This window comes from Electrona antarctica, assembly GCF_951216825.1.
Source record: "Electrona antarctica genome assembly, chromosome: 12".
Lineage (NCBI taxonomy): Eukaryota > Metazoa > Chordata > Actinopteri > Myctophiformes > Myctophidae > Electrona > Electrona antarctica.
This window is the reverse complement of record NC_136793.1, coordinates 7,271,032-7,282,308: the sequence shown is the minus strand read 5'-3', so window position 1 is coordinate 7,282,308 and position 11,277 is coordinate 7,271,032. Positions and strand designations below refer to the sequence as shown.

Sequence of the window (11,277 nt, the reverse complement as noted above, 5' to 3'; positions counted from 1 at the left end):
CATACATGAAGTACCACGATCGGGTCAACCTCCAGTTGTAGTTGCTTTTTCTGATGTTTGGTATTGTGCTGATTGTTTGATGTCTTTGAGTTTTCCGGTCACCATGTTGTTTTGCTATAACTGTGACGACAGTTGTAATGATAAAGCTACCCTCCCGGGAGTGTGTTACCATCTAAATAAAACATCAAAATGTATTGAAATTGCGGGACATTTCTCTCGTGAGCTACATTAGATACGTCAGACTGGACACACAGAGAAACAAAACCTAAGTGTTAGCTCAATCTCATTGTATTTAAGATATTCTATACATTTTTTTTAATATATATATAATGTCAGATTTACTACTACAACCGCAAACTGCCAGCGTAGCCGCTTGCTCTGCAAAGCTGTTCTGTTTTTTGTATATGCTGTCATGCTTGCATGCTTGAGCACGGGTAGAGATGTGTGAGAATGTTGTTGAAGGTTATGTTATTTCATCTTAAAAGGCTGACACCCAACAAGCCATACAACGTTTATTTTGATATCTCAGACATGCGACAGGCGACAGCTGATCTCGTTGTTCTGCTTCCAAGTTGGAAATGACTCCGTACATCATGTGAACTAACTCCAACGTCTGAACATCTTTATTGCATCTGACATCGCAGCAGCTAGAGCGACAGACAGGTTAGAGATAGGAGAGAGATGGAAGACCATGTTGTTGTACATACTGTACACTGTCTGTCACAAGTAGGAGGACTCTGAGATGGATACTTGCTTGCATGTGGACTGGTTCCCAAACCTTTGCATGTCAAGGACCCCCACATTGACACTGCATTAGCCCGCGGACCCCCCCATTTGAAAAGATAATGCCATATAGGGACCCCTGAGAAGATATTTATGGCTCTAGCAGTGATCCTCGGCTTGACCTGAACTTAGTCTATGGACCCCCAGTTAATGGCATGTCTATCTCTGAGACCCCAATTTATGTAAAATCAATGTTAATTTAACTCTGAGTGTACAAATGGAACCAAATGGACCTGTTATGTCCATTTGGTTCCGTTTGTACACTCTCAGAGTTACAGACCCATATAGGGTACATTTGGTTACAAACTATCATTTATCTGGGGACCCCCTGGAACTCACTCAAGGACCCCTAGGGGTCCCCGGACCCCACTTTTGGAACCACTGTACTATAAGTACAGTGTAGTTATTACAGTAGTAGTAATAATAATAATAATAATAATAATACATACAATTTATATCGCGCTTTTCAAGGTACCCAAAGTCGCTTTACAAAACAGAAGTAAAAACAATTGTATTAGAAAATAAACTAGTTAAAAGGTTAAAAAGGTTAAAAACTAGAAATCAGAATTACTTGAGTAAAAGTATACTAAGTTACTTTGCACCACTGGTCACAATCCGCATTGATATAGGCCACTCAGCAGTGGTGGAAAAAGTACTCAATTGTTTTACTTAAGTAAAAGTACCAATACTGCAATTTAGAATCGGCTATTTTCAAATGGCCGAAATGTATAGCGTTGAAGTGGTTAATGGAAATTGGAAATAAAGTACAAATACCTCAACATTGTACAAGTCCCAGGATGCAGGGATGGTCTTTTAGACGAGTCCCAGGGACATTTTATGAGTCCCACTTCAACCACGTTAGGAGTCGTATTCTGCCCTTTCTACAAATTGCAGCATTTAACTCCCATTTAATTTTATATGGTTATAATGTGGTTATATCCATGTAGAAAACAGCAGAAGAAATTATTATAACTAAAGATAGCAAAATAAACTAGAATAAAAAACAGTACAGTAGTACAGTAGTCAGTAGTGCGTAGCTATAGCCTACTTGTCAAAAGAAAGGCTTATTACGTTATTCTGTATACAAGAAAATATAAAATCATGACATTGAATAAAATTGCATGCCTACAAAAGGTCATACAGATACAGTTGAAGACCATCAAAGGTCAAAAGGTCATACAGATAGTTAAAGACCATCGAAGGGAATCCCTTTATTTGTACTCTTATCAGCTCTCAGTGAACTACCATGTCTGCACTTCTGAAATTGACCACTTGGTGGCACTGTTGAACTATTTTCCATGCGTCTTTGCTCGGTTTCTCATGTTATGTAGGGGGGATTTATTTTTCCAATGGTCTTTTTCAAAACCCTAATTAATAATAATAATAATAATAATAATAATAATAATAACAATAATACTTGGGTTGAATAATGATATTCATCGAACCTTGCCTCTATTTCTTTTGATGTCCTGCAGTTGGCATGATTTCAATAAAATTCACCAAAAACGTGTGCTGTTTTTCACCCAAACAATAATTGTATCTGAAATATATTAATCCTTTTGTAACGGCAGGGTGTAACCCTACAGCCTATATAGGCCTATAAAGTGACCAAATGTAGTTTAGATCACAGAGTTAGATTCATATTCAGGATAGTGGTCCTATAATAACGCAAAGAATGTAGGCAGCGTTGAAAACGTCTTCATGGATATAGTGAAGGCCTGTTATATTTACTATCCGGCACCTTCTCCTTTTATCGCCAGAACATGATCTTTCTGCTGATGTCAGGAGAGAAGTAACGACGCTCCTTTATGGCGACGCTATAGAGGTGAACGAGTCTAAGAAGACATAATATCCATTCGTTTATCACAATTGTTAATTTCTGCTCTGGCGAAATAACGAGATATAATTATATACTGTTTTATTATATGTCGTCGTGCATGCTTTCTGAACTGGAAAAGCTACGCGGCTGTTCTTCATGTTGATTAGATTAGACTGAACAAAATATACATCTCTGGAGTTGTAGCCTATACGCGTTTTAATAATAATAATAATAATAATAATAATAATAATAATACATTATATGATTGTGTTTTTTATTCGTTTTCCTGGGATGTAAGGCAGCAGCCTATTTAGGCCTATATAGTGTATGTAGAAAATTATAATATTGAAGGATCTCATATTTACAGGTATAGGTTAAATTGCCTTAATTGCTGTCAGGTGTTCATATTAAATATAATGCAGTAGAGGAGCTAGCCTAATTGTAATTGGCTAGTTTGCCAACGTTTACAAACATATCATAATTCATGTCTTTATATATTGTTGATGTCATCATGTAGCCTAAACCAACGTATTATATAAGCACTATTGTGCGACAATCTTGTATGACGCACGCACGCACACACACACACACACACACACACACACACACACACACACACACACACACACACACACACACACACACACACACACACACACACACACACACACACATCTATATCTGTCTGTCTGTCTGTCTGTCTGTCTGTCTAGTATCTATCTATCTATCTATCTATCTATCTATCTATCTATCTATCTATCTATCTATCTATCTATCTATATGGAGATAGAAAGTGTTCTGTCTGACATCACAGGTGTCATATTTTCCTCAATTATCATTGGATTCAAGCAAAAACACAACAAATCAGGGAAGAGCCAGTTGAAAATAAAGCTATTTTATTGTCAATGCATTCAACATGATTAGATAAACAGCACTGTAACAGCCTGAGTGTCAGTTCAACTCTGACCGTGGTCCGTGTACAAATGGAACCGTGGACCGTGTACAAATGGAACCAAATGGACCCTTAAAACGAACACTCAGGATTTTACCGTGTTTCCACTTGTATAATCGTCAGCAAAAAAAGAAACAAAAAAAGAAAAAACACAAACTATTCCCCACTGACACAAAATATTACACTTTGTATTTCAATTAAAACAAATATTTACATTGCAGTGTGTGTGTGTGTGTGCACCGCGTCAACATTATTTAAGTTAATAATATTAAATCAAATATCGTTTTAATATTACATGCACTCTGAAATATAGTCTGACATAGTATTCCGATCTGTGTCGATATTCATTGTAAACATAAAAAACTCGTTCGCCTTGTAAACGGTGAAGTGTCTGCATCTCTCTCTCTAGTATATTAGCATTTCTGTGATATAAAATACAACTTCCTGTACATTTTACACATATTTATAACCGTCCCTCATTTTCAAATGTTATAATAAGTGCTTCATAAATAGATACTTTTTCCAAAAGTCAAAACGTCATTTGCATACACCCCCACGCCCCCCTCCCCCAAAAACAAAAAAACGTGACACGTGAAAGAAATCGACAGACTGAAAAGAAATGAAGGAGAAGAAGAAGAAGAAGAAGGAGAAGGAGAAGGAGAAGAAGAAGAAGAAGAAGAAGAAGAAGAAGAAGAAGAAGAAGAAGAAGAAGAAGAAGAAGAAGAAGAAGGAGAAGAAGGAAAATAAAAGATATACGAGAGCATTGTCCGTGAAAGTGAAAGTGACAACAAAGTGCACAGGCTTTTGTTATTTTATCCATTGTTGTTGTCTCTCCAGTGGAGTTGGGGCTGACCAAAAATAGCCCATCTACAAAGCTCACAATGTCGCAGCGGGCACATTGCGAGCTTATAGATCGGGGCTATTTTCGGCACACGCCGCCACGTCCGATATATAGGAGGAAATCTGAAATCGGGGCTTAAATCCACGTCTGGCATGAGCTATAGGCAGCATCAATGTCCCCCCCCCCCCCCCCCCCCTAAAACCCCCCCTTTCCCCACAAAGCCACCCCTCTCCACCTTGTCCGCCCGTCTCTGCCAGAGTCAGTTATGGGAGGTCATGTGACCTTGTCCGCCCCGTCTCTGCCAGAGTCAGTTATGGGAGGTCATGTGACGGGAGAGGTGGTGGCGCTCGCGGAACGACTCGTTGCAGATGGGACACTTGAGCTTCTCCTCGCGCCGCCGCTTCACCAGGGGCTCCATGGCGTTGAACTCCTTCTTGTGGTGCGAGCGCATGTGGTAGACCAGGTCCGAGGTCATGCGGAAGGACGCGTTGCACTTGGCGCACCAGTTCTGCGCCGGCAGGCAGAGCGACGTGAAGGAGGGCGGCAGCAGTGTGAGTGCCGACGGCACCTGCACCTGGATGGTGGGAACGCTGCTCTTGGGCCAGAAGCCCGTGGCGGCCGCGTAGACGAACGGGCTCTGCTTGGCCATGCCGCCCACGCCTACGCCCGGCACGGCGCCCATCTCGGCGGCGTGCAGCTTGGCCGCCAGGTGGTCGGCCTGGTAGAGGCGGCTGGAGGACAGGGCGTCGCCCACGGCCGGGTGGCAGTCCAGCAGCTTGGCGGGCATCACCAGGGGACCCGCCATCTGCGAGAAGGAGAGGCGCGACGGCTGGCTGAAGGCGCTCTTCCCCTGGCCCACCGAGGTGAACGCGCTGCCCAACGGCTGCGTCTCCGACAGCACCTGGCGGATGTTGAGGTGCTTCTCCGAGGAGGGGCCGCCGCCGCCAGGCCGGCCGGCCTCCTTGTTCTCCGAGTTGGCGCTCTGGAGGGTTTTGCCGGCGCCGTGCTGCTTGCTGCCGCTCTGGCCGGACTTCTTGACCTCCGTGAAGGCGCTGCGCTTGGCCTCGCCCGGCTCGCTGGGGGGCCGCGGTGGGGAGAAGGCTCGCCGCTTCTCCTCCAGGCCGTATGCTCCCCGGTAGTTCTGCGCCGAGCTGGCCAGCTCGTCCTTGGACTTGGTGGCGGCGGGGAGGCCGGGGACCCGGGGCTCCCGGGGCTCCTCCGCCTCGGAGAACTTCCTCTTTCCCAGGCTCTCGCTCCGGATCTCGGCCTCCTTGTCGCTCGGCGAGCTGCTGCTGTTGTTCTCCAGGTCGCGGGCCAGGTTGTGGAAGTCCATGGAAGGCTTGTTGGTGTCCTGGCCGCCCGGCGGGAAGCCCTCGGAGCGGCCCAGCTTAGGGCTGCTTCTGGTCGGGGTGCTGGTGTCCTGGCCGCCCGGCGGGAAGCCCTCGGAGCGGCCCAGCTTAGGGCTGCTTCTGGTCGGGGTGCTGCCGGAGCGATCCTCCTTGCCGGCGGGTTCCTCCTCGGCCCCCGCCAGGCTCTGCTGGAGTCTCTTGGTGCAGCGGAACCTCAGGTGGGCCAGGAAGGGGAACTCGAACTGGAAGCGCTGGCTGCAGTCGGGGCATGAGTGAGGGGACGAACCTGGAGATGGAGGCATATATATATATGTATGAGCCTATAGTCATGAAGAACGTTGAATCTGAGTTCAATCTGAGTTCAATCAACTCATCCCCTGAGCTGAGCAAGCAGGCAGGCTCTATATTAGCTCAATGGTAAAACATTCTTCTCCAGCACCCAGGCTCAAATCTGGGGTAGAAGAGGAAAGTTACATAAGGCAGTTTTAAATACATGTCCCAGAGATAATGAATTAATAAATAAACTAAAAAATAAATCACATCAAACGGGGGGTCCAAGGACTATAATGGATATTAAACTTGGTGATCCTTAAAATAAATTAAAAAGGTTGACAATCATTGCATCATTGGCTAATACTCATATACTCAAGCAAATGAAGGAGCTTATTCACAGCAGTGGGTTGTAAAGCCCTCTTGTTTTGCTTTATGAATCTTCTGCTTTGTAGTTTGACTCCAAAGACAGAGGATGTCCTTTGTTCTTTGTCTTTGAGTGTATATGCCATTTGGATCTAAAAGTGTCCAGATACATATTGATTTGTATACCGGAGAACTCGCCGGTTTACCAAGTCGCCGCGGAGAAACTTCTTCATCAATGTCTTCATCGTTATGCTAACATGCTGTCTTCATCAGTGTAGTATAGTCAAACCCACAGATGTTATAGTTAATTTCCAAAGTGATCAAATTATCTTGTGCAATTAAATGGTCAGCTAGATGATGATAAAAAGGTGAGTATGTGAATACCAATGATAAGTAGGCCTACCATTTCAGGATATTGTTTACTAATGAATTACATTGTTTCGGTACTTTGGTGTTTACACTTTTAGCATTCCTACTTTCTCTAGTGTTAACTCTAAACAACTATCCTCTCTCTCTCTCAATTCAATGCAATTTAAATGAAGGTGAAATAAAACTAACATGCACTAAATCGCGGCGAGTTGGTAAGCTGGCGAGTTCTCCGGATACCATTGATTTGGACCCTTGGCACGAAAAGACTTGAGACTATAGGCTATAAAACCAGGGATCCATGCAAGAATGTTAGCGAGGCAGGGGCTGAAATTTCATAAAAAAAGGGAACTTTTGACAAAACGTAGCACTGCGACACATTGAGAGCTTTTAGATCAGATATTATCAGGGTGCGACCCTGCCCTCTTTAGCGAATGGAGACGCGCCGTAGACGACATGGATTTCTGTACAGAGGACAAATTCTTTGCACCGTAAAATGCTGCGTTCGTGTCCAGGAAAGTTTGAAAAGAAGGCGATGAATGCTGTGTAACCCATTCTCCTGACCATGAATGCAGCATTTAAGAAATGGAGATTATCCCCCCACCTCCCCCCTTTCCATGCCATACACCGAAAGCAGCATTCATTGCCTTTTTTTCCCAACTCTCCTGAACTTGAACGCAGCATTTTACGGTGAAAGAATTTGTCTATAGGAATCCATGTGGTTACACAGCGCCATTCCGATGCCCACTAAGCAGACGCACTGCATTCCGACTTTTGTTTGTTTATTTGGTTGTCAATTAGTGTTGAGATTGAAAATGTGGTCTGTTGTACGATAGTTTGGTAGGAAGCCCATCTGTGATTTGCTCAGGACGTTCTTTTCTGTGAGGAAGATTCTCTGGTTGATAATGCTGCAGAGGAGTTTTTCCCATGTTGCTGTTAACACAAATCCCTCTGTAGTTATTGGGGTCGTTTGTCTCCACTTTTGTGGAGTGGTGTTAAGCAGTCCTTGATTCCAAATACTGGGGAAAGTCCCAGAACTGAGGACCGTGTTAAGGAGTCATAAATCATGAGTCATAAGTCGACGAAAAACCAACACCGCTGCTATATACTCACTCTTGGTTTTGCCTGTCGCCGCTGCAGCCGCGGCCGTGACGGCCCGGGCCCCGGAGGTGAGCAGCAGCAGCTCCACCAACTCCTTGCCGTACCACACCAGCAGCTCCTCGTCCTTCTGGATCCTGCGCAGCGAGCGGTAGAACAGCTGGCCGCTCTTCACGTAGGCCTCCAGGTTCTGCTCCTGGCGGTCCCGCGACGACTGCACCAGCCGCAGCCACATCAGGCCCTCCGACGTGCTGTTGGTGGCAGAGGTGTCCACCTGCACGCACACAATGGGAATAAATACATAAAGAATATAGTTACAGAGGTGTCCACCTGCACGCACGCATGGGCAAAAATACATAAAGAATATAGTTACAGAGGTGTCCACCTGCACGCACACATGGGCAAAAATACATAAAGAATATAGTTACAGAGGTGTCCACCTGCACGCACGCATGGGCAAAAATACATAAAGAATATAGTTACAGAGGTGTCCACCTGCACGCACACATGGGCAAAAATACATAAAGAATAGTTACAGAGGTGTCCACCTGCACGCACGCATGGGCAAAAATACATAAGGAATAGTTACAGAGGTGTCCACCTGCACGCACACATGGGCAAAAATACATAAAGAATAGTTACAGAGGTGTCCACCTGCACGCACGCATGGGCAAAAATACATAAAGAATAGTTACAAATACATACAAAATAGACACAAATACATAAAGAATAGTTACAGAGGTGTCCACCTGCACGCACACATGGGCAAAAATACATAAAGAATAGTTACAGAGGTGTCCACCTGCACGCACACATGGGCAAAAATACATGAAGAATAGTTACAAATACATGACAAAATAGACAAAAATACATAAAGAATAGTTACAAATACATACAAAATAGACAAACACACGCACGCACACACACACACACACACACACACACACACACAACGTACATACACTACGTTTGTAGTGTCATGTAACTTGTGAGGACATCAACATTATCATTGCTGTCGGGCAGAAATTTCCTATCCATATATTAACTTTGTTTTATTTTATTGAGGGGCGCCAGCCCCTCCTATATCCAGCTTTTGTCTGTTCACAAACCACACAAACATTAAATTCCCATTGTCAATGAATGAACAATTTTACGTCATAGTGAGCAAATAGTGCCTAATTTACGTCATGATGATGTACGATGTTAAAGAGCGCCCCTCACTTCACACAGGTGTGTTTTTGATATTCAGTGTAGATTTCCGGACCGTCCTACACAAACATTACATTCCCATTGACAATGAACGGAGAATTTTACGTCACAGTGTCTGAGCAAATGGTGTCTATTTTACGTCATGATGATGTACGATGATAAGAGCGCCCCTCCTTCACTTCACACGGGTGTGATTTTTTTCATGAATAAATGATCAGAATCACAAACTTGTAGCCTATATATATCTGCTGCTTTTGCCCCTATTTTATTTTTTTTAAGTAAAGTTTAAGTTTTAATTGCACACCTGAGGTTTCCACCCGACATAAACGATATGGTGATTGTCTCGGTGAGCAACACATCCAGCACAACTCCAACCCTATAGCCTCTAAACCCCATGTCAGGGACGTGCACACATAGACATCAAAGGGGGCTTCAGCCCCTGCCCTTTTACCCGTCTGTAAAACAACTGCCCTATCCAGACCACGAATGCAGCATTTAATACATGGTGAAATAAATGCAAATGCCCAAACTTTCCTTTCCGTGCCATATACCCAAAGTCTGCATTCAGGATAATTGCTTTTTTCCCAAAGTCTCCTGAACTTGAACGCAGCATTTTGCGTTGAACTAATTTGTTTAGAAATCCATGTCGTCACACAACGCATCTCCACTATAGCTAAAGAGTGCTGGGGTTGCACCCCGAAAATAGCTGATCTACAAGCTCTCAACGTGTCGCAGCGCGATGCGTTGAGAGCTTGTAGATCAGCTATTTTTGTCCCAAAGTGCCCTCTTGCGTATTTCAGCCCCTGCCCCTCCAACACTCTCTGCACGTCCCTGCCCGTCCTGACCTCTTGACCCCATCCTCAATCTTTAAATCGTTTACCAAAAATCACACCCGTGTGAAGTTATCATCACACTAGACTACATCATCATACATCATCTCATTCCGGGCCAATCAGAATTTACGTCCTCCCCTTCGTCTTCAATGTTTGTGTTTACACAATGTTTGTGTTTATACTATACAGTAAAACAAACACTCAAAACTGGCCATTCATTATCAATGGCATTTTAATGTTTGTGTTGGGACAACGTTTGTGTTTACACACACACACACACACTAAAAGCAGGACATATAGCAGGGCCCCTTAACAGGGGCCCCTCAACAGGGGCCCCTCAAAAAACAAACACAATTCTCTATTGCTGTGTCTATTTCTTAGATGTTATACCCTCATAGGCCTCATAGGCACACACACACACACACACACACACACACACACACACACACACACACACACACACACACACACACACACACACACACTCGCTTTTGATAGGCCTAGATAGGCCTACATGTTTAGATGCAGAAAGAAAGAAAGAAAGAAAGAAAGAAAGCAATGGATGCTAATGATAATAATCGCTATGTATTTATTTATAAAGGCCTAATCATAATAATAAGAAATATAATGGACCATATTATGTTGCGCGGAGGGGGACGGGACGGGGGTCTTACCCTGAATATGTACGGTGCCGTCCGCTTGTCGGTGGCTTTCAGGGCGATGAAGGCGATGCTGTCGTACAGCGACGTGTGGCTCAGCACGCACGGGCCGAAGATCGCGCACTCCGGGATGTCGCACGTCGTGTAGACGCTGGTGAAGATGTCCGTGAGACACTGCTGCACCGCCTTGGCGTCGCCGTCCCACACCAGCTTGTTCTGCTGCGAACTGGACTCCTCCATGTCTGACTCACTGCGAGAGAGAGAGAGACACCGAGAATTATAGGAGGATAGAGAGAGAGAGAGAGAGAGAGAGAGAGAGAGAGAGAGAGAGAGAGAGAGAGAGAGAGAGAGAGAGAGAGAGAGACTGTTTTGTTCCACTTTTGTTTGCTTGCATGTGGGCTATGTCAAACGTAAACGTTTCTCACGCCAATTAAATCCATTTGAATTGAAATTGAATTGAGAGAGAGAGAGAGAGAGAGAGAGAGAGAGAGACCCTACAAAGGTGTCAATGTCACTCCGAAAATAGCCGAATCTACAAGTCTGTATACCTAAATGCCTGGAACATGATGTTGTGACGCGTTTAAAACCTAAACACCAGTGTGTATAATAGGCCTAATAATTAAATGCTAAATGTTTATTTTAGAACACAAGTCCTCAAACACCTCACGAGAACACACCTCTTCTAAACACGCACATGACTGACTTGATTGTATAGCCTATAGCCTATATATG

At 44.2% G+C, this 11,277-nt stretch overlaps 1 protein-coding gene and 1 long non-coding RNA gene across 2 annotated transcripts; both read right to left on the bottom strand.

The window, feature by feature from the left end:
- Positions 1-3,481: 3,481 nt before the first annotated feature.
- On the bottom strand, positions 3,482-4,182 carry LOC306933379. The gene is made up of 2 exons (XR_013791218.1): positions 3,593-4,182; positions 3,482-3,562 (listed from the first exon to the last, which is right to left on the bottom strand). It is a non-coding gene; the product is annotated as an uncharacterized lncRNA (long non-coding RNA).
- Positions 4,183-4,702: 520 nt separating this feature from the next.
- Positions 4,703-10,785, bottom strand: prdm8b (PR domain containing 8b; the record flags this gene model as incomplete). Its single annotated transcript, XM_079516582.1, has 3 exons — positions 4,703-6,030; positions 7,860-8,118; positions 10,561-10,785. 3 exons carry the CDS (start codon positions 10,783-10,785, stop codon positions 4,703-4,705), a joined length of 1,812 nt encoding a protein of 603 aa, XP_079372708.1.
- Positions 10,786-11,277: the final 492 nt, after the last annotated feature.